The sequence below is a fragment of the Dermochelys coriacea genome, chromosome 9 (genome assembly GCF_009764565.3).
Source record: "Dermochelys coriacea isolate rDerCor1 chromosome 9, rDerCor1.pri.v4, whole genome shotgun sequence".
NCBI lineage: Eukaryota > Metazoa > Chordata > Testudines > Dermochelyidae > Dermochelys > Dermochelys coriacea.
In genome coordinates this window covers 84,665,209-84,688,832 of record NC_050076.1, presented here as the reverse complement: position 1 = coordinate 84,688,832, position 23,624 = coordinate 84,665,209, and the positions used below count along the sequence as shown (strand labels likewise).

Sequence of the window (23,624 nt, the reverse complement as noted above, 5' to 3'; positions counted from 1 at the left end):
ATTCGTGACCTCTGACAAACTCGCATCCTTAGCTATTAGCCAAGACAGTCAGGAATGCAACTCCATGCAGTGGGTGTCCCCAAACCTCTGACTGCCAGTTGCTGGGACTGGATGACAGGAGATGGATCACTTGATGACTCCCCTGTTCTGTTGGTTTCCTTGAAAGCACCTGACATCAGCCAATCAGAACACAAGACACTGGGCTAGATGGACCATTAGTGTGACCCAGTACAGCCATTCTTATGGTCTTATTTGCAGTGTGATCTCTTGATTTCACCAATAACCTTGATGTTCTGATAATCTGTCCATTCAAGATGCAACTTGACGGGAGCTTCCACTACCAAGAACTAAAGCGCTGCTCCCTTTAATTCTGAAAGAACCATTTAGGCCAAATGCTGCCATTGGTGTTGTGCATGCAGCTCCTACCACTCTCCTAGACTGGCATGTGCATATTACAGAAGGCAAGATGTGACTCTAAGATTCTGAAGGGTGTCAATAAAGGCAGCATTGCTAAGAGTGTCGCTAAGCCCAGGTCATGGTATGAAGAACAAAAACAACGGAAGTGTGAGCTTTTTATATTCTATAAATAAAACAGTATTTCTTAAGAAACAGGTTAAATTTTTGCGCAGAACGAGAAGCAGGAGTAAGTGGAATCTCAGAAGAGAATACGAGTGTTCATGTTACTTAATAATCATGTCTTACTGGACCACAAGAAGCTACGCAGAGTCCAAGCCTCATATCACTTAGCCAGGCGCCTACATTGTGTTTTTATTCATTCCTCAGGGTCAAAAGTACCCTGGCAGAACCAACATGCCAACCTGAAAAGAGCACACACATGCCACAAGAATGAGCAGCACATGGGAAGATTACTCCTAGTTACTCAACAGCTGTCCCCCCGGGGAAAGTCTGTGTTCATTAATCGCCTGTAAAGAGCTGAAGTGAATCTAGCTAGTAGGTCACAGTTGCATAATGACAGGTAGTGTCAACTTACAGAAAGACGTTGAGTTTGCATTAGGTCTGTACTCTGAACCCCAGTAGAAAGGTTGTTGACAACCTTCTGTATCAGGGCCATTGTTTGCATCTAAAAGCTCTTCTGGTTCATTTGCACAGCATAATGCTGCTGGCTAAGGCTGTGTCTACACTGCCATTTTCAGGCTAAAACTTTAGTCGTTCAGGGATGTAAAAAAACACCCCCGAGTGACAAAAGTTTTAGCACTAAAAGTGCCAGGATATATAGCGCTTTAACCCTTGTTCAAGAAGGTGGTTTGCTTTTTTAAAATCGCCAGGAGAGCTCTCCCCCGGCAATAAAGCATGTCTACACTGCCCACGTCACAGCGCGGCCATGGCCGCACTGTAACGTGGGCAGCATAGACATACTCTTACTCTGATTAGGGCAGCTAAAAAACTAGCACAGTATTCAAACAGAGCCTGCCAGCAACACTGGAGTGGACAGAGCCAGTCAGCTCCTCTGTAGGGTGTGAATTACATGGGACTCAAGATTTGCATACCATTTTTTGGTTAGGAAGAAAATAATTTTTGTTCACAACACAAAATGGAAGAACTGTTCAATCACTCTACCATTCAAGTGGGTATGTGTTAAAATGAAATACAGCATGTCTGATACACTTTTGGCTCTTACCCTCCAAGGATTGCCAAGAAGGGCCTCTCCGGACTCTCCAGAGCCTTTGCAAAGTAATCCAGTTCTTTCTTCATCAGGAAGCCAGCAGCTTTCTGAGGCAGATTAACGCCTACCATGGAGCTGTGAAATCAAAAGGGGGGGAAAGAGTTCTGTAATCTGTATAAGAGTCATCCAACAGCGAAATGCTAACATTCCTTGTGTCAGGGGACCTTTAACGTCCACAGCAGCATATGTTAACCCTTTATTCAGCTACAATAATAATAATAATAATAATAATAATAATAATAATAATAATAATAGCAACAGCAGCAAGAGATTTGTATGAAAACCAATGACCACACATGCATCTAATCTTACTATGTTTAGTGTTCTGTAGATAGCTCAGAGAATTTTTGCATGGACCATTTGACATGCAAGGTATGTTTACAGCAAGGGCCAACATCTGAAATTCTGGGGTGGGAATAACAAAAATCAAAGCAGATTCATCTTCACACAGCCCTGGATTATGAAATAAAGCCTTTCCTGCTTGTGCCAGCAAGCAGGCCCTCCCTGGAGTTTGTGCATGTATATATCCACATCCCACACATATAGATGTCTGCTGAACTAAGTTTAAATCTTTAGGGCAAAGGATAACAATTACAGAGTTGTTTGCCTGATAGTCTAGAGAAGTCCTAGCCAAGTGATTTTAACTCTATGTCCAATCTTTCACTACTCGTCTTCAAGGAAAACTTGTACAACGCTTTCAAAAGGCTAGCCTGGGACCTTAAACAAGTCTACTAGACACCAAAACACCATGGACTTAACAGGGACACTGGTTTTTGGCTCATTACAAAAATTTGTCACACACACACACACACACACACACACACACACACACACACACAGCCTGCTACCCTTTAATTGCCCACTTCAAACTCTTTATGCATAACAATCTAACCCCCAATTGCCCACTCGTTTCAAGTGACCATTTCCAGTATGCATTATCCCTTTTGCTTAATAATCTGTCTGAATTTTTATTTTGCCAGACCCTCTGCTTCCTCCTCCAGACCTGAAAAAGAGCTCTCAAAAGCCTGTACCTTCCACCAACAGAAGTTGGTGCAATAAAAGTCCCCATCCATTTTGTCTCTCAAGTGATTTAAGTTTCAATAGCCTAAAAGTCAGTTCAAAGTTCATATGCTTGCCAATTCTTATAAGAAGAGGTAAACTCTAAATAGCTACAAAATGAACAGGATTAGACTATACGGTAGCTAGGTTAAATTCAGCCATTTGCTCAGAAAGGGTGCATGGGTATGGGTAAAAGCTCCATGGACTATGTCCTTCAAGACTAAACTTAGTTAGCGGACAATGGAACTTGGGATTTCTCAGCATACATCCAGAAATAATGTCACAAGGCTATTGAAGGTAAAGCTGTATGTACATTTCCCATGTGGTGGGAAAGCTCAAGTCAGCAGGTCTTTGGTACCTGGAAAGATACTGGAGCAAATTACTATACAATTAATTTGTAAGCACCTAGAGGATAATAGGGTTACAAGGAATAGCCAGCATGGATTTGTCAAGAACAGATCATGCCAAACCAACCTGGCCTAGTAGATAGGAAGGAAGGAGTAGATGCGATAGATCTTGATTTTAGTAAGGCTTTTGACACAGTCCCATATGACATTCTCATAAACAAAACAAAAAAATGTAGTCCAGATGAAATTACTACAAGATGGGTGCACAACTGGGGCAAAGACCATGTTCAATGGTTCACTGTCAAACGAGGAGAACATACTGAGTGGGGTTCTACAAGGGTCAATCCTAGGTCAGGAAAAGTCAGTATTTAAACTTAGATAACAGAGGAGAGTACGCTTATAAGATATGTGGATGATACCGAGCTGGGAGAGGTTGCAAGCACTCTGGAGGCTAGGGCTAGAATTCAAAACAAACTTGACAAACTGGAGAACTGGTCTGAAATCAACAAGATGAAATTCAATAAAGACAAGCACAAAGTACTTCACTTTGGAAGGAAAAAAAAAATCAAATGCACAAATTACAAAATGGGGAATAACTGGTTATGCAGTAATACTACTGAACAAGATCTGGGGGTTATACCGCATCACAAACTGAATAGGAATCAGTGTGATGCAGATATAAAAAAGGCTAATATTCTGAAGTGAACTAACAGGAGTGTCATGTGTAAGACACAGGAGGTAATTGTTCCACTCTACTCAGTACTGGTGAGGCCTCAGCTGGAGTACTGTGTCCAATTCTGGGTGCCACACTTTAAGAAAGATGTTAAAGAGGGCAGAGTCCATAGGACTGCAACAAAAATGAGAAAAGGTTTAGCATATCTGACCTGTGGGGAAAGATGACTAAACATGCCCAGTTTAGTCCTGAGAACAGAAGACTGAGGGGCAACCTGATAGTCTTCAGGTATGTTAAGAGCTGTTATAAAGAGAACTGCTCTCCATGTCCACTGAAAATAGGGCAAGTAATACTGGGCTGAATCTGCAGCAAGGGAGATTTAGTTAGATATTAGGAAAAACTTTCTAGCTATTTGAGTAGTTAAGCACCAGAATAAGCTTCCAAAGGAGGTTGTGGAATCCCCATCTTTGAAGGTTTTAAACAACAGGTTAGACAAACACTTGTCAAGGAGGGTCAAGATTTACTGACTTCAGCACAGAAGGCTGGACTTGACTTCTCAAGATCCCTTTCAGCCTTACATTTCTATGATTCTATATTTGGATCTCCCCAATCACAGCCCCAGCAGGCTTCATTTCCCTAAAGATTTATATCCATTTTTGAATGACTAGGGGTACTCAACATGCAAATGTCAAACTTTATCAGAGTTGAGTTGCAGTTGCTAATCTGAAAATCCTTTGCAGTGCCGTTCAGGTTACCTCGTTAGTATAGAAGACCAGGACTAAGCAAACTCACATATCCAGAGTGAATCCAAAGGACAGATATTCTGTAACACTGCCTGCAGAAGGTGGTTAACATACCTGTGAGCTCGGTGGGCAGTTCCAAAAGCATCATTGATATAAACATCTCCCAGTTTAGAAAGAGAAGCTCTGAAAGCATCCACCTTTGCAGGCTCAGCCTTGATCTGAGGGGATAAAGACAAGTGTGTGTTACTTAGTTACAATATGAACCGGCAGTTCTGCAACAAATAATTGCAAAGTAGACTCAGTTGTTCATTCTGGGTCTACAAATCGAACTACTTAAAGTAGGGAACATCTGAGAAGCTTGTTAGTACCCATGACCTGACCAGTATCAAAAAGCTGTCTTCTAGGACTTCTCATAGCCTCTTTTCCAGCCCAACCACTGGCAACAAGAGATTTTAACTGAGTTTAGTATTCATGACAGAGACACACCATTTTGCTCTTGTGGGCTGAGAAGAAGGGACGCCAAAAAAGAATTTCAGAATTTAGACTAATGCTATCAGTAGCTCCCTAGTACCCCAAGTCGACCAATTTAAGTGCTTCTCAGAGCCAATAATTGCTAGAAGCAGAACAGGAGATGGATCTAGATGTAGGCTTCACTGCAGAGTGATGTGCTTAACAAGCTTTGGAGATTTCCCATCATGTTCAGAGTGCACCAGAAATCATCACTAGCCCCACTGGGCCACAGATCAGTAATATCACTGTTACTGCAGCATCGATTTTCATTCTGTTGGGACAAGAACTAAGCCTGACATCCTCCTTTACTGTCACACTCCATTGTGTGTGCCCCTGTTGATATGCTACAGCATGTAGTCAGCCAGTTAGAGACCTAAGAGTAGGTTGGAACAAGTACAGACAATTATTTCTTTCAGAAGGAAATTAGTCTGGCCCTGTCAGTACAAGACATATTGTCTTCCAAGAGTTAGGCTGAGGCAAGAAATACCAGCCGTTCATGGTTTCTTAGTACCCATAATGGAAGCACCCTCTTTTCAGAGGCTCACTTGCACGCCAGGCTATTTTTTCTAAACTAGAGTCTTGTGTGTCAGGCTATAAAGGGCACCATACTGTATATCAGAATTCCACTCCGTGCACTGTATCTGAAGGGAGCCAAAGCCTGCCTGGCTAATGGGGTCACCAATGCTAAGAAAAGAAACCATCTGAGAGCAAGTGCTCTTCCTGACCTTCAAGAAAATGTCAGAGGTACAAGGCAGCACGGACCCTGTATAGTTGCTGATGGGAAAGCAGTCTTATTCAAGGTATTTCAGAGTGCTAGTACAATACAGTGGTTAAATATCCATTAGTATGCCCTAGAAATAAGACTGAAATGGACACATGGTTCTCAGAGTTATAAAGAGGCAATAAATTCTCTCCTTCCATATTATATTTTCTCCTGTTCACATCCCAAAATAAAAACCCTTCAGCTGCAGCTTCCCCATAACCCTTTGCTCTGCTCCTCCCTTTATAAAACAGTGCCTGCTACAGCGCCTTTATCCTGAGCTCCTGGCATCAATAGCATCATCTTTCAACTTTTTTCTTGTCAATATGGTCACTCAATATCATGTTTGCATATGAGCAGTGTGTTCGTTCTAAGGAAGTTGTGTCATTTTCTGCCCTAGTCATCAGATGCTTTTAATCTGCCAAGAAGTTGTCAGATTAGCTACGAATATTAAAAACAATACACTAACATGTCCAATCATTTCAGATGAGTGGATTTTATTCCAAACCGCAAAAGGGGAGGGGAAAAAAAAAAAAAACCCCAACAACTGCTGTCCATCAAGAAAACTTCAGGACCAGGCGGCCAGTTTTTACACCACACCCACCACCACAGCATGCAGTGGCAAATCCAGAACACAGCTACTAACTAAGCATCTGGTCATTCCCCTACTAAATCCTTTTGCATTTCCACAGTGGCCCCAACAGCAAGCAGAGCCATACAGTGTTTTCTGTTTCAGAGTAGCAGCCGTGTTAGTCTGTATTCGCAAAAAGAAAAGGAGTACTTGTGGCACCTTAGAGACTAACAAATTTATTAGAGCATAAGCTTTCGTGAGCTACAGCTCACTTCATCGGATGCATTTGGTGGAAAAAACAGAGGAGAGATTTATATACACACACACAGAGAACATGAAACAATGGGTTTATCATACACACTGTAAGGAGAGTGATCGCTTAAGATAAGCCATCACCAGCAGCAGGGGGGGAAAAGGAGGAAAACCTTTCATGGTGACAAGCAAGGTAGGCTAATTCCAGCAGTTAACAAGAATATCAGAGGAACAGTGGGGGGTGGGGTGGGAGGGAGAAATACCATGGGGAAATAGGCTTGAATAGAGACTGGGAATGGATGAGTCATTACACAAAGTAAAACTAAGTTAATTGTATCCAGTTTGCAAATTAATTCCAATTCAGCAGTCTCTCATTGGAGTCTGTTTTTGAAGCTTTTTTGTTGAAGTATAGCCACTCTCAGGTCTGTGATCGAGTGACCAGAGAGATTGAAGTGTTCTCCAACTGGTTTTTGAATGTTATAATTCTTGACGTCTGATTTGTGTCCATTCATTCTTTTACGTAGAGACTGTCCAGTTTGGCCAATGTACATGGCAGAGGGGCATTGCTGGCACATGATGGCATATATCACATTGGTAGATGCGCAGGTGAACGAGCCTCTGACAGGGCCTAATCACATCAGCCACACTATGATGGTATCCCCTGAATAGATATGTGGACAGACTTGGCAACGGGCTTTGTTGCAAGGATAGGTTCCTGGGTTAGTGGTTCTGTTGTGTGGTGTGTGGTTGCTGGTGAGTATTTGCTTCAGATTGGGGGGCTGTCTGTAAGCAAGGACTGGTCTGTCTCCCAAGATCTGTGAGAGTGATGGGTCGTCCTTCTGGATAGGTTGTAGATCCTTGATGATGCGTTGGAGAGGTTTTAGTTGGGGGCTGAAGGTGATGGTTAGTGGCGTTCTGTTATTTTCTTTGTTGGGCCTGTCCTGTAGTAGGTGACTTCTGGGTACTCTTCTGGCTCTGTCAATCTGTTTCTTCACTTCAGCAGGTGGGTATTGTAGTTGTAGGAATGCATGATAGAGATCTTGTAGGTGTTTGCCTCTGTCTGAGGGGTTGGAGCAAATGCGGTTATATCGTAGCGCTTGGCTGTAGACAATGGATTGTGTGGTATGATCTGGATGAAAGCTAGAGGCATGTAGGTAGGAATAGCGGTCAGTAGGTTTCCGATATAGGGTGCTGTTTATGTGACCATCGCTTATTAGCCCCGTAGTGTCCAGGAAGTGGATCTCTTGTGTGGACTGGTCCAGGCTGAGGTTGATGGTGGGATGGAAATTGTTGAAATCATGGTGGAATTCCTCAAGAGCTTCTTTTCCATGGGTCCAGATGATGAAGATGTCATCAATGTAGCGCAAGTAGAGTAGGGGCATTAGGGGACGAGAGCTGAGGAAGCGTTGTTCTAAGTCAGCCATAAAAATGTTGGCATACTGTGGGGCCATGCGGGTACCCATCGCAGTGCCGCTGATTTGAAGGTATACATTGTCACCAAATGTGAAATAGTTATGGGTCAGGACAAAGTCACAAAGTTCAGCCACCAGGTTAGCCGTGACAGTATCGGGGATACTGTTCCTGACGGCTCGTAGTCCATCTTTGTGTGGAATGTTGGGGTAGAGGGCTTCTACATCCATAGTGGCTAGGATGGTGTTTTTAGGAAGATCACCAATGGACTGTAGTTTCCTCAGGAAGTCAGTGGTGTCTCCAAGATAGCTGGGAGTGCTAGTAACGAAGGGCCTGAGGAGGGAGTCTACATAGCCAGACAATCCTGCTGTCAGGGTGCCAATGCCTGAGATGATGGGGCGTCCAGGATTTCCAGGTTTATGGATCTTGGGTAGCAGATAGAATACCCCAGTGTTTTCTGTGGTATTGTATTAATGCCTTTCAAACAGGAATTTGGAGAGTAAATGCTGCCAGCTACATCAGAGTCTTTCTAAACACATTCTATAAAATATCCCACACAGCCCCTTGTCACTCCTGCTTGCCCTACAATAGTGAATAAGGGAAAGACACAACTGAGTTAAAAATGAGATGTCTCACCTTGTTCCCTGAAGTATCTTTCCCTTTCCCTTCTTCTTCTACATGGAATCGGAGGTTTTCCAAGAGGATGATGGAGCCAGTTGGAGGATCAGCACAGGCCTTCTCTACCTCTGGACCCACACAGTCTTTCAGAAACAAGACCTTCCTGGAAGCACGAGTCAAGATACACAGATGCATCTAACTGACATCAACAACATCTTTTCTTATAAGATCCATTTATAGTGAGAGCCTGCATAAACTCCACAGCTATTATACTTTACCTGCCAATCAATGCTTCAAGTTCTCCAACCACTGGTGCCAAGGAGAATTTGTCAGGCATAGGGACTCCATCAGGTCGACCCAGATGACTCATCAGAACCACAGATTTGGCGCCATGATCCAAGCAGTGCTTGATGCTAGGGATAGCTGCCTTGATTCTGTAACCACAAAGAAATGACAGAAGAGAAGTTGGTAAGGGGTTCAATTTGAGCTCCCAGAGAACTGAACATGTTGGCCATTAAGCATGGGAAGCAGACTCCCCGAAGCATATCTGCTGGGAGCGACCTCTAATAGAAATAAGGGCAAGCTGAAGAGAGAAACAGCAGAAATAGGTTCTCATCTGAACAAATTGCAAGACATTATTACAGGACGGGGAAAGTCCACCACAGGTTTCCCTCAGACGTGTAAAATCCATCCTCGTTCTTAAAACACTGCACAGCATTACCAACAATACTACACCATATGGGATATCCAGCCCCTCCATTGGTCTGCAACAGCACTGGTTATAATGATTGGTATGGTTGATGTTAACATCCAGGAGCCCATAAGGTAGAACTCTGCACGTGGAGATTATCCAGTATCATGCATTCACAGCAACGGCACTATGGGGAGCTTCAGGAGTCCTAGAGTGCACTGGTATAACTCTGGTTGCAAGATGAACTGAGTATGAACATGTCTAACAGCTTCAGAAACAGTAAGTACAATCTGCATTACCAGATTTCCTACCCATTTTTCAGTAGCTGAACTGCTGCTATCTTCTACTGTAAATAGGGCACAGGAGTTTTATATACATCATCTAACCCTGACAGTTGTTCACTGTTAGAACGCCAGTAGACACTGCACCTTACAGAAACTAGCACCCCGCTCCCCATTGTTGCCCTAGAAGCTGAACCAATAGGGTCACAGAGTTTAACGCCAAAAGGGACCACCAGATCATTTAGCCTGACCTCCGGTATGTCACTAACCACCAGCATCACCCTGCAGCTGCACACTAAATCCAAACAACTGAAATGTGATCGAAGTATTACATCCCACAGGAAACTATGATGTGCCCCAGACAGAAAATAGGAGGGACTGAGGTACACCAGTGCCCAAGGCCACCACAGTGGCAGAGAAATGATTAAGCAAGATATGCCCAGATAATCCTGGCAAGTGACCTGAATCCACACACAACTGGGGGTTTTGCCTTTCTCAAGGTCCCTGTCAATCTGACCTGGGGAAAATTCCTTCTGTCCACACACATACTGATCAGTTAGACCCTGAGCATGTGAGCAAGAACCAATGACCAAGCACTTAGGAGGATACCTGGTCCCATCTCCAGCCATGGCTATCCTGATGCTTCAGAGGAAGGAATTCCCCCTCCCCCACAAATACACTTGGGGGTGGACCCCTAACTAATCCCTGCAGGTGGCCAGTAGTAATGGTGGGAAATTTTATAAAAAAAATATACTAGTGTAAACAAGACTAGTATCTGTCTATAGGTGCTGGAACAGTTACAAGGACAAGCAAAACAACTAGCCATTTGAACTTAATGTCCCGAACAACTGTTTCCTTGATTAGAACTAAGATCCCACCTGCACCAACTGGGGTCAACCAAAATGACATACGGCATGTTTTGCACATAGGTTGTCCCCTTCTATATCTGCAAAACAATAATTTTCAAAACACTGATGTGGTTGTGAGAGAGGAGAGGTGCCTTTGGCACCCCATGTTAACTCTAGCAGATTCTCACATGAGAATACAGCCAGGGAAAACACAAGTTTCTTGATAGTTATAACATTGCAACCATGCTTAGCGTGGAAGCAAAGGCTTTGGTCTCTGCTAGGGAAATTTTTTACAAAATGTCCCACTATTGCTAACACCAGTAGTGGCTAATCTGATCTCTAGTATAGATGGGGTGCTGACAGCCACAGTCATTTTTAATGTTTCGGAGTTAGGCTTTCTCCAGGACAATTTAGATGACATAGTGATAGCAGCTGGTGGCCTAACCATACTAACACCATTGCTAACGCCATTGGAGTTGAACTGTATAGAATATGTCCTTAGTATGGACAGGGCCATCAAGGCTTCTACTTGGATTTTAAGAAGAGTCTTACCTTTGGTTGTTTGTTATTTTGTTGTTCTTCATTGGAACATTGAAATCAACCCTAAAAAGAAAATAAAAATGTTTTAAGCTCAATTGCAAAAACTGATTTCCTTTAAAAAGAGGTGGGGAACTTGCTGATTAGGAAAGCAATTCAAGAGCTCACTGAAGTTAGTGCAAGGTTTTCAGTTCTACCCTAATGTACAGCAAGTCTCCACATGAAACTGGTATGTGACGGAAAACATCGGAATAGTGAGGTCACAGTAGCCAGGGTGTAGAAGGCAGGAAGGGAACAGAAAAAAGTTGCATTAAATCTCTTCTTATGGATTCAATGGATGCTGCTACTTGTGAGTAAACATTAGTATCCATGAAAATTACATTGTTATAAAAGAGAAAGAAAAAGGGCATGGAAGCTTAAGGTAAACTAAAGCATGTCATCACCGTGTTTAGTTATAAAAAATCATGAACACTGTTAAAAGAATCATACAATGTGACTACAGGTAAAGGCCTGACCGCATCTGAGCCAGAAAAAAAAAAAAAGGATAGATGCCATATTTAACTTTGCATTGAACATCTTGCAGCATTAGAGCCAAACCTGCAAGCTTTCCATAAAGCTAACTCCCATGGGTCTGATGGTTTGATATCAACAAAAGTACTATATGCACGATCAGGCCCCATGATACGAAACCCCAACACCACAGTTTATTCTCAACAGGGAGGAAAAAGCTTTATGAAATATCAGCTAGTTTCTTGCTCTTTGGAAGTCACTATGCAGACTCCTCCACTGAAGTGGAGGCAGGCACAAGTAAAGAGGGAGATGTTTAAAGACGAATGGCAAGCTAGGTGCCTAGCTTCCATTGACTTTCAGCAGAAATTAGGCGTCTTTGAAAATTGCTCTCAAAACTCCATTTCTCCAGCAGGATGCCAAGATTTATTTTCTACTTCTCTCAGAATCTTCCAGACCCAACAGTCAGTCATAAAGCATCTTCTAACAAAATCACTTATTTATTATCTCTGCCTATGTCTGCAGTAGCCTGAAATAGCAGCTTTGAATGGTGTGTCCTTCCCCACTCATCTCAGTGTGTTAACTCTGAAGCTTATTGTTTATTTTTAAGTGGTAAACACCGCTTACAATTTTATTACTGATCAAGTCACACAACAATCATCCCTCCTCCTTACTAGGACCTGCACAATGTACTGAGAGTAGCATCGCATTTTGGTAACACAACTGGGCAGGGCTTGGAAGAGTACCATTACTTCCTCCCTGCCCAATTTAGACTTTTGCTCTGGCGTCCACTGAAAAGTTAAGTTGATGCTCAGCTAGTGAGCCTATATGAAAGATGAATTGGCTCTGCAGACTGCAGTTCTCCAGCTAAGTCAGCAGCAATGACAAAACATCCTTAGGAAACCACATCCCCAGAACAATTATGATCGGGGCCTTAATACTGCAGGGTAAAGAGGGGGAAGAAAAAAAAACAAAACACAATCCTAGTTACTCCATCAGAGCCTCTATAATACCTCTGTGGGTGTGTGGTAGAAAGCAGAAGGATTCCATGAAGTCTTCCAGATATTGCCTGCAACTCTGATCTCTTCCATTTATTCTGTATGCACTCAGGCCTTTCAATCACAGGATTTTCAAAGCACAGGCCTGTGATTTTTGTTGGTCCCATTGGTGTACTGTGCTGTGCACTTAATTTATTATTTATAAGCTCCTTAATAATCCCTCGTCTTTCTGTGGTTAGTTACTTGAGCTTTCTTACGTTCTCATTAGCAGATCTCATGTGGATTTGGGGGGGTAATTTCCCAACAGCACAATGGCCAGATGGTGAGATAAAAGGGAGGAGTTTCTGCCATTTCTGTCTAGCATACTAGTACCCATAAGCTAAGGCGTGACAGGAAGTTGTGTTGCGTAATAACTGAAGGCAGAACTTATTCACAGGATGTCAGAATGACAGAGAATGTTAGAATTTAGTGAGACCAGCTTTCTCTTTGATTTTACTTTCAGCAATTCTGACAGCAAAACGTTGCTGAAGCACGATTACTAATGAGCAAAGCCTTTTAATTTTGGGGAAACTAGTAATTTTTACTCTGACTGTATCTCAGCATCTGGATGAGTAAATGAGAGATTACCCTGGAGTTTGTGTGTCATCAGAAAATGAAATGGTCCCAAAATCCATGCATTTTTCTCTGCAGTGCGCTTAGTAAAAAATGCATGAGGCCAGATCTTTAAAAGCTGCCAGCAAAATAGGAGTAGCTGAGCAGAAAGAATTGAACTGGCAGCCCATGGTACAAGAGACTAACAAAAACAAAAAACCCCACTACCATAACACTGTCACTGTTTTACAACCACGAAGCAAATGAACAATTTGCTTAGCAAAGTCTCCAGTCCACCGTTGCCTCCCTCTGCAGCCGTATAGCTCATAGACAAAAAAAAAAAAACAGATTGCTCCTTAAACTGAATAAATGTAAGACTTATGGAAGTCACTAAACCACCAGTTTTGCTTAGGGCTCCTGCCCTTTTGTATTAGCACTGAAAGACAGGTGGGGTATATATAGACACACCAAAAATTATCTGAGTGAACAGGAGTTAAAAAAAAATTGTTAAGTTCACTATCAATTAGAAGACAAGCTGATTCTTTTCAGAGAAATTGGCTTCAGACAAAAAAAACACAGATCAACTCTGATATCTTGTCTGCAATTTTGTATTTCCGTTTAGCAGCCTTGTTATGGTACAGATGCATTTAAAAAATTAGCAGCAATACTGTGTTAACAGGATGGTAATCAAGCAAAAACTAAAGCGAGTTTAGGAATTATTTGGGTGACTTGAAATGTTTCACCTCAGATGATGAATGCATATCACTCAGCAGACTTTGGATGGTAGATTGATTGTATCGACCCCACAATTCAAAGGGGAGAGAAGTAGGAAAGGTTTCAGAATAGCAGCCGTGTTAGTCTGTATTCGCAAAAAGAAAAGGCGTACTTGTGGCACCTTAGAGACTAATAAATTTATTTGAGCATAAGCTTTCGTGAGCTACAGCTCACTTCATCGGATGTATTCGATGAAGTGAGCTGTAGCTCACAAAAGTTTATGCTCAAATAAATTTGTTAGTCACTAAGGTGCCACGAAGTAGGAAAGACATTTAAAGCTTTTGGTACAGTGGACATAGAAAGGAGAAACTAAGTACCACACTAAATTGGTAAACATGCAAGCCTTTGATCAAATGAGTTAATTTCTTCATAAGGTACCAACTGAATCACTTTTAAAACGCATTATTTCTTAAATCACAGAAGTTAATATGGAGACCCTCTGATTTTACTAGATTCTATCAGCCAGTCCATCTTCTGCCAATGCAAGGTTGTACCCTAAAACACATCACAGGGAAAAAAACTGGTCAAATAGCAAGTAGTTAAAAAAAATAAGACTGAAATTCTTGTTCTTCTGTATTTGGGAAATGAACCAGGATGCATTTTGGGTTCTTTGGTTAAGTTTCTTCTGTCCATCTGGCAATACCAGCCTCCAGATAACCAAAATCTTGCTGAATTATTTGAAAACAGAAGTATACAAGGCATTTCACAGATGGGGGGGGGAAATCATATTTATAGACTAGAAGCAGGCACAAAGGAAGTTAGTGGTATGGCCATTACATTCCACCTGCCACTCATGCACCAAATTAAGTGGTATGCACTTGTTATGTTGAGATGACCTTGGGAAAAGCCTTTGCTCTAGAAAGAACAAAATCTAAAGCTTACGTGCATGCAGATGTGCCCCAAAGCACTAGTGCACCAAAAGAGTTCACAGTGCCTAGTGTACCAATTCCCAGGTCAGGCTTAAAACTGATTTCTATAAAGGCCAACTGAATTTCCTGTTTAAGAGTCTGATATCAGGAGGTGCAATGCTCTAACAATTCAATGAGACTCTCTAGTTGTGCTAACAGGAATCATCCTTATTCAGTTAATAGCAATTAAGTCATTTTCAGTTGTTTATTGGAACAATTGGTCAAGTTTAAAGGGGGTGTGTGTATTAAGTAAATAGCAGTACATTTATAGCCTGAAATTTCAGTCCCCTGGGTAAGCAGTGCAAGATCTATACATGTTCCTATGTCAGAATGGATATTCAAAACCATCAGAGGACTATCTCATAAACTTTTGCCAGGTGAACTCACATCCCTGCCTGTCAATCATAAACTTTCCTAAAAGGAAACATATCTATTTCATTCCATCTTATTCAGATTAGAATTCACAGTATTCCATCACCAGGCTGATAAAGTGCATTTAAAGAAAAGCCACAAAAAAGAGTTTGTTGGACCAATTAAAAAAAAAAAGCGTGTAGAGGATTGCCTGCTGTTTAAACAGGATATATTTTTAAGACAGGTTTCAGAGTAGCAGCCATGTTAGTTTTATCCGCAAAAAGTACAGGAGTACTTATGGCACCTTAGAGACTAACAAATTTATTAGAGCATAAGCTTTTGTGGGCTATAGCCCACTTCATCCGATGCATAGAATGGAACATATAGTAAGAAGAATACACACACACAAAAGGTGGAAGTTGCCATACAAACTGTAAGAGACTAATTAATTAAGGTAAGCTATTATCAGGAGAACAAGAACTTTTGTAGTGATAATCAAGGTGGCCCATTTAGACAGTTGACAAAGACAGACCAGTGCAATTTATGTCAAACCACCAGGAACAGTCTGAGTGAAAATTAGACCTAATTTTATTTTTCCAAAATGTCCTCATACAGTTTGAAATGCCTCCTGAATACAATTCTAACAGGAAAAAAAAAGAAAAAGAAAAAAAAAAAAGATACCCTATCCACCTTTCCTGAAGCCGATCCCATTGGGTGTGTGTCACAATCACAGGCACATATCGCACCACTGATGCATCTCTCACGCAAGTTGCGACAGTTTCATGAAGCTGGGCCCAAGTAAAATATGAACCAACACGTGGTTGCTAGATGGGGGGGGGGGGAGATTGGGATTTTTTTTTTTTTAATGCCTTGTCTTTTTAGGAACGTGTACTGAGATCATTAGAATAAATCCCTGAAATTTACTGGGTCCCTGTTTGGAGCCATAACCTCATTCTCCATCACACACAGACCTTTTACAGATTTTTGACACACTCACGAGGGTAACATTTAAAAAGAAAGAAAAGAAAGAAAGAAGCATGAAGAACGACTAGCTGTTGCCAAAGCGTGCGCTACTTGATGCCTTACGTAAAGCTCCAGCTGCTGGAGTCCTAAGAATCTTACTTTAATTTAAAAAAAAAAAAAAATGAATTTCTGGCCCTCGTGGCTGTGGAGAAAACCTGGAAAAACGTGCCTCGAACTTATGTGAAAAGCTGAAACACCGGAACCCAAAAGAAAAAAGAATCTGGACTCTGTACTTCAGAAGCTCATTATTTTTGATCCAATCTCATGGGGGGGGGAGGGGGGGGAGGGGACTGACTCCTGATTTTTGAATGCCCGGCTGGGCTCGCTGAGTGACATTACCAAGGCAGCCCTCTGGAGAAGGCCGGCCGCAGTCACCCCGCCCGGGAGCAGGCGCGCCCAGAGGAGACCGCGTCTCACACCTGGGCCGGCCTGGCCGGGCAGGAGCTGGAGGGGGGTGGTTCTCCCTCATCCGAGCGGGCTCCACTCACTCCCTGCCCCCGGAGCCGTCTGCCTCCACCACAGGGCCCTGCCCGGGCCACAGCCGGCTCCAGTGCCAGGCCCAGCCCGGCTCCTCACCTCATGATCACCCGCTTGCCCTTCACATCCACCTTGTCCAAGGTGAGCTTGGTGGAGAGAGACATCGTGCCCGCCGCTGGATCCGTCCCGCCCAACGCGCCCGAGATCCGCCGCAGCCCCCGCGCTCTGCTCGGCGCCTGGGTCACCCTGGCGCGGCGGCAGAAGCGGCCCGGCCCCCGCCCGGAGCCCATTGGGCAGCCGGCCGCGCCGCGTCAGGCAACTGGCCGGGCCGCCCGTCAATCACGGAGAAGCGGCCGCCTCCGCGGGAGGCTGAGCCTGCCCGGGTTGGGCGGTCACGTCCCGCACGGAGCGCTAGCTCACCGAGGGCGGGGCCAGGGGTCCGGCTCTCGGTGATGCCGCCCCTTCCCCCGCGCTGTGCGTGCCTGAGGGGCCCGTATTTAAGCGCCGCTGGAAAGGGCTGGGAGAGCGGGGCGCCTGGCCTAGGGCAGGGCTGTTGGGCCCAGGCTGGGGAGGGACGATGTGGTCCAGGTAATATCCCGCATTGGACCAGCACCCCAGAGCTCTGGAAAGCAGCGTGGGCAGCTTGTGGCCATCACCAGAGATGCTGGTCCAGTCAGAGACATTAGCTCACCCACTTTGTCTCTGTAAGACGCAGGAAGCAGCAGCTTTGGGAAAATGCGGCTTCAAGCGCACCCTGTGGCGGCCTAGCCTATGCGCTGCTAGGCCTGGACCCCTGGTAACGTCCCCATGCATACACTGGTGGATATGCAGTTACATGCTGCCATGCGCTTCACCTCTGGCCCCCTGCATCCGACTCCCCTCCCAGGGCTTCCAGGTCCGAGCAACATTGCTCCTCCTCATATCAGACGAGAGGTTGCCAGTGGCAGGTTACTGGAGAAAGTACGCGCCAGCGCAAGCCTACCGCTGCACAATGACCTTTATAATCACCAGCTGCACATTTGTCTTCACGTTGCCCATTATGATCTCATCCGCCACGCCAGGATGTTAGGGAGGAAACACTGGTGAGAGGAATGGATATGTTTTATAATCCCCAACCAGTCCCTTGGCGCCGACCCCACAATTTGTCCGCCTGGTTTTGACCTGCCCCGTCACCAGTGGTCCCTGTTGAACAGGTTCTGGACCGGGCAAGGTCTCTGTGCAGCCAACCAGTATCGCTGGAACCTTCATGACTGCTCTTTGTGCAGCTATGGCGCTACACAGATGATGACGCACATTGTCGATGAATGCCTGCCGACTCGGTTCAGCGGTGGCCTAGAAGAATTGTATCACGCCCCTGAAGATGCCATCGCTTGGCTAGACAACTATGCACACGCTAAATAAAAATAACACACTAAACGCCGGTGACAGGTGGGGGTGAGGGGTGTTCTGCTCAGGGTAATGAGTGTGTAAAGACCCTGTCCTTTCACCAGAGAGATCACAGGCACACAGACCTCAGTCTGAAACATTTAGTTCTAGCCCCTTTGATGTTCCATGCTGTGTGAGAGAACTCAATAGAACTAATTTTGCCACTTCTTTTTACCACTGGCATGGCCTACGTAAAAGTATTAATACATAATAATAATAGTCTTTCGATAGGGTGAGACAAGGTGGTCTATCAGAAGTTAGTCTAGTAAAAGATAGACATTTTTAAGTATTGGATTGTCTAAATATACTATATGTTCAAAGCCCTGTCCAAATAGGCACACAATGATCCACTGATCATATGCTCTGTCCTATGTGTTAGACAGCGGTTTCTGGAGCACCTAGTGTTCATTTATTTTTAGGATTCTAAGCATTGTAAAAATCATGTTCTTTCAGTCCTTGGGTGGAAACTAAGATGAATCAGCAGAGAACACTGATGGTGGATGCTGACTCCTTTTACGATGTGGGGGAGCTGATGACGCACACAGCCACAGACTGCCCTGTCTGTGGAACATCACAAGGAAAAATATATAGTAACATTTGAAATGTGTACACACATATTTTCCAACCATACTCACAATATACCTAGACCCTCCCAAGGAGAGATCTGACTCCTTATAACATGATCCTAAACCATTTACTGTGATGCATTTATATCCAATTCTGTATGATAAGGGCATTGTATAAGTGTTTCACTACCTTATGGAAAGCTTGCAAAGGCTCATCCATCTCTCTGACCCCTACCCCATGATAATCATCCACATCCAAATCATCCACTAATAATACTGCCAAGTATAATACTGAGCAGAGCCGTAGTGAGTGCAGGGCTCGGGGAACAAAAGTGAAGGAGTTAGGGACACAGGTTTTGTTTTCATCCATCCTCCAGGTTTAGAATAAGGGCCCAGGCAGAGGACACATGCATCCTAAAGATGAATGCATGGCTGCACAGTTGGTGTAGACAGGAGTGCTTTGGCTTCCTTGATAGTAGAATTCTGTTCTTAGAAAAATGACTGCTGGGAAGAGACAGGGTCCACCTGATCAAGAAAGGGATGGACATCTTCAATCACCTACTTGCCAACTGAGTGAGGACAACTTTAAACTAGGTTCAAAGGGGGAAGATGATAAAAGCCCACATCCAGGTATTAAAAAAGGTGACCAAAAACAGGGATAGATTTTTTTTTTGTGGTGGTGTGTCGGGGGAGAGGGTGTTTGTCAGGGAAATGGAAAATTACAGTAGTGTCATAGGAACAAGGAGGATAATAGTGGGGGAAATCGCTCAACATCTTGGATGTCTATATACAAATGCAAGGATTATGGGGAATAAACAGGAACAGCTGGTAATATTAGTACATAAACTGAATTATTACAATTCGTATCACAGATTTGAGGAGATAAATCTCATTATTAGAATATCGGTATAGAGAAGCATAGCTTGTTCAAGGAGGACAGACAAGGAAAATAGGGAAGAGGTGTTGCATTATACATCAAGAACGTATATATTTATTTGGAGGTCAAGAAGTAGTGCATACTGCATACTAGCACTTTCAAAGGACAGATTAGAATTCAAAATGACCTTAAACTGAAGAATTGGCCTGGTATCAACAAAATGAAATTCAATAAAGCAATACTTAGGAAGAAATTCAATAAAGCAAGGCACTATACTTAGGAAGAAAAAATCAAATGCACAAATACAAAACAGGGAATAACTAGCTATGGGGTTTATAGCGGATCACAGATTGAATAAAAGTCAACAATGTAATGCGGTTGCAAAAAAGGCTAATATAATTCTGGGATGTATTAACAGGAGTGTCATGTGTAAGGCCATGTCTACACTACCTGTCGGATCCGCAGGTAGTGATCAATCTATTGGAGATTGATTTATCGTGTCTAGTGTAGACACGATAAATCGATCCCCGATCACTCTGCCGTCGACTCCGGAACTCCACCATGGCGAGAGGCAGAAGTGGAGTCAATGGGGGAGCAGCGGCTGTTGATCCCGCGCCGCGAGGACTCGAAGCAATTCTAAATCGATCTAAGATACGTCGACTTCAGCTACGCTAGTCTCGTAGCTGAAGTTGCGTAGCTTAGATCAATCCCCCCTCCCCCAGTGTAGACCAGGCCTAAGATAAGGGAGATAACTGTCCCACTTCACTTGGCTCTGGTGAGACGCTAGCTGCAGTAGTGTCCAAATTGTGGTTGAGACAATTCAAGAAAGATGTGAACAAATTGGAGAGAGTCCAGAGGAGTGCAACAAAAATGATAAAAGGTTTAGAAAACCTGATCTAGGAGGAAAGATTAAAAAAACTGGGCATGTTTAGTCTTCAGAAAAGATGATGGGGGTGGGGAGGAACCTGATAACAGTCTTCAAATATGTTAAGGGCTGTTATAAAGAGGACTGTGATCAATTGTTCTCCATGTCCACTGAAGGTAGGACAAGAATGGGTTTAATCTACAACAAGGGAGATTTAGAACATTTTTTCCTATTATCTAACCTATAAGGCTATATACCAGCGATGGACTCAAGAAAATTCATGTATCCGGATGATATTGCCAAGCCTTCATACCATCGGCTGCACCCTAACCCGGTATCTTAGCACTATTGCTGATTATTTCCAATGCTGGAAATGTAGGCCTAATCAAAAAACCCCCAAACAAACGTGGTAACTGCTTTCCATCTGAACTATAAAATGGCTAATATCAAACTTGATATCAAACTCAAGTAAGAGTCTTGTTATATGCTACAGAGCTGAAGTTGCTGATATTTGAGACTATGCATTAGACCTACTCTGGGCTACTTTGGGTTCTGATGCAAGAAGACTATCCAGGTGCACCAGCAGTGAGGCTCCCCTACTGAGAGTTGAGATCACTGAGAGCTGTGTTAAGTAGGGGGAACCTGAAGACATATTGGTGGGCAGCTAGTGGAGAGACGTGGCCAACGGGGCGGCAGGTGGAGAGGTGTTTTATGGGGGAGGGATAGCTCAGTGGTTTGAGCATTGGCCTGCTAAACCCAGGGTTGTGAGTTCAATCCTTGAGGGGGCCATTTAGGGATCTGGGGCAAAAATTGGGGACTGGTCCTGCTTTGAGCAGGGGGTTGGACTAGATGACCTCCTGAGGTCCCTTCCAACCCTGATATTCTATGATTCTATGAGCAGCTCTGTGGTGAAAGCATCAGCCAAGAAGCTAATTCAAAGTATCTTGGCATTACACTGGAGTTTGAGCTTTAGACAGCACCTCGAGAACACTCACGGTAAGGTCAGGTCTCGTGTCATGCTTATCAGAAAATTGGCCGGAACATCATGGGGCTCCAGTCCAAGGACCTTACGAACCACAACAACTGCCTTGGTATATTCTGCAGCTGAATATTGTGCACCAGTGTGGTCTCACAGAAGTCATACTAAACTCCTTGACACTCAACTCAATAATGCTATGTGCCTAGTGTCAGGGACGCTCAAATCTACTCCAGTTGACTGGCTCCCGCTCCTATCGCACATCCAGCCTCCACAGATTAGAAGAGCTGCCCAGACATCTCTCTTTCTTAATCATGTCAATGCAAATACGAGGATCCCACTGCACCATGACCTGCAGAACCCGCCAAAGATGAGATTAAAATCCTGCAACCCTCTATGGAACCGTATCAAGATCCTTACACCCAGCTTTGCTGCTGAGGCTCAATGGCGAGTCACATGGAGCACTTCAACCACTCAAAACAAACCGCTTATCATTGATCCTTGATGGAATCACCGGGTTTTGATTTATGTCGGAAAGACTGGTGTAGACTGAATCACATCAGAACATCTCATGGGAGATGTGGACAAACCCTCTTTAAATGGAAAATGAGGCAAACACCTGTATGTAACTGTGGTCACCAGGCACAAATGATAGAGCACATCGTATCTGAATGTCCCCTTTGTTCTTCTGACAGGGCCTGAAGGACATTCACCAGCTCACTGCTGCAGCAATGTGCTGGCTATCAAACTTGGATATAAATTTGTAGTTGTTGCTACCTACCCAAGCCATATGAAAGAAGAAGAACTATAAGGCTTCCAAGGAAGGCTGTGGAATCCCCATCATTGGAGATTTTTAAGAACAGGTCGGACAAACACTGTCAGGGATTATCTAGGTTTACTTGGTCCTGCCTCAGTGCAGCGGGCTGGACTAGATGACCTCTTAAGATCCCTTCCAATCCTACATTTCTAGAATTTCTTTGCTTTTATGGTAAAAAAGTGTGAAGAAACAAAATGAAACAGTTCTTTTCAGGCTGAACAAAATGGCTGTTTCCAATTAAGTTTTTGACAACTTTTTTAATTTGGTGAATTTTTTTTTTAATTTTTGGTTTTGTTACAGGAAGAATGGGATTTATTTTCTGATTTTTCACAAATGCAAGCAAATGTAAAGAGTCATTTGTCCAACTCTAGTTGTGAGGATGAAATCCATTACAGAGGGGGAAACGCTGAATCAAAACAGCCATATAAGTAGACAGATAGACTAGGCAGTTCTCTTCTGGTGGCCTTCAGACAGCTCCCAGCATTCTTGTTAACAGCAAAGAGTTCTTGCTTTTTCTCTTGCCCCTCTTCTATAAACGCAATCACTGGGCCTCCAGGGGTTACTCCTTAGTTCATATGTGAAAGATTACGATTTGTACACACACACACAAAATTAACTAAAAATTGGTTTTATTCCCCATCTTTAGATAATTTGGTGCAAATCTATGTGGACACTTCTTTTGGAATAAGAATGTTCTATTTTAATTTAAATTGGTAAAAAATAATAGACCTCAACAAAATAGGACACTCAATCTGAAATAAGTGTGTCCACACACAGACTTGCACCAAAATAGCTAAAGGTGTGAATTAAAACCAATGTTGCTATTTTGGTTTCAGTTTGTGCATAAACAAGCCCCTAAATTCATCACCACAATGGCTAGAAATGTAGGTCTCATCCCTGCACTAAAGTTCCCAGACCTATGTGTGTTGCACCCCATTAATTTCAATGCGGATCTGCACCTGCAGATCTGTTCCCATGCTAATGTTTTTTTAAAGGAAAGCTAAGGACTCAACCCTGCAAAGACATAGGCTATGTCTACATGCACACTTTACAGCCACGCCCCTGTAAGGTATGCAGTGTAGCCATTCTTTGTCAGCAGGAGAGAGCTTGCCTGCTGACAAAATAAAACCACCCGCAAAGAGAGACGGTAGCTTTCCTTCGACAAAGTGCTGTCCACACTGACACTTTTTACCGACAAAAGTGCAGGTGGACATAGCCTTACACACATGCTTAACTTTCCACACTGTAAGTAGTCCCAATAAAATCAATGGGACCTTACCATGCATAAGTTAAACACCTATGTAGATCTTTTCAGAATCAGAGCCTGAGAGTGACAGAGAGGACTTATCAAGCAACTGTGACTTTTTCACAAAAGACAGGTTTCAGAGTATCAGCCGTGTTAGTCTGTATTCGCAAAAAGAAAAGGAGTACTTGTGGCACCTTAGAGACTAACAAATTTATTAGAGCATAAGCTTTCGTGAGCTA

General features: G+C 43.4%; 1 protein-coding gene across 1 annotated transcript in view; it reads right to left on the bottom strand.

The window, feature by feature from the left end:
* PGK1 (phosphoglycerate kinase 1) overlaps positions 1 to 16,899 on the bottom strand; it is a 29,459-nt gene extending 12,560 nt beyond the window's left edge. The window contains exons 1-6 of the mRNA XM_038417343.2: positions 16,713 to 16,899; positions 11,000 to 11,050; positions 8,906 to 9,061; positions 8,646 to 8,790; positions 4,621 to 4,724; positions 1,640 to 1,759 (exon numbers count right to left, since the gene is read on the bottom strand). Coding sequence (XP_038273271.1) covers positions 1,640 to 1,759; positions 4,621 to 4,724; positions 8,646 to 8,790; positions 8,906 to 9,061; positions 11,000 to 11,050; positions 16,713 to 16,777 — 641 coding nt within the window. The 5' untranslated portion in view covers positions 16,778 to 16,899. The remainder of the gene's footprint in view (positions 1 to 1,639; positions 1,760 to 4,620; positions 4,725 to 8,645; positions 8,791 to 8,905; positions 9,062 to 10,999; positions 11,051 to 16,712) is intronic.
* Positions 16,900 to 23,624: the final 6,725 nt, after the last annotated feature.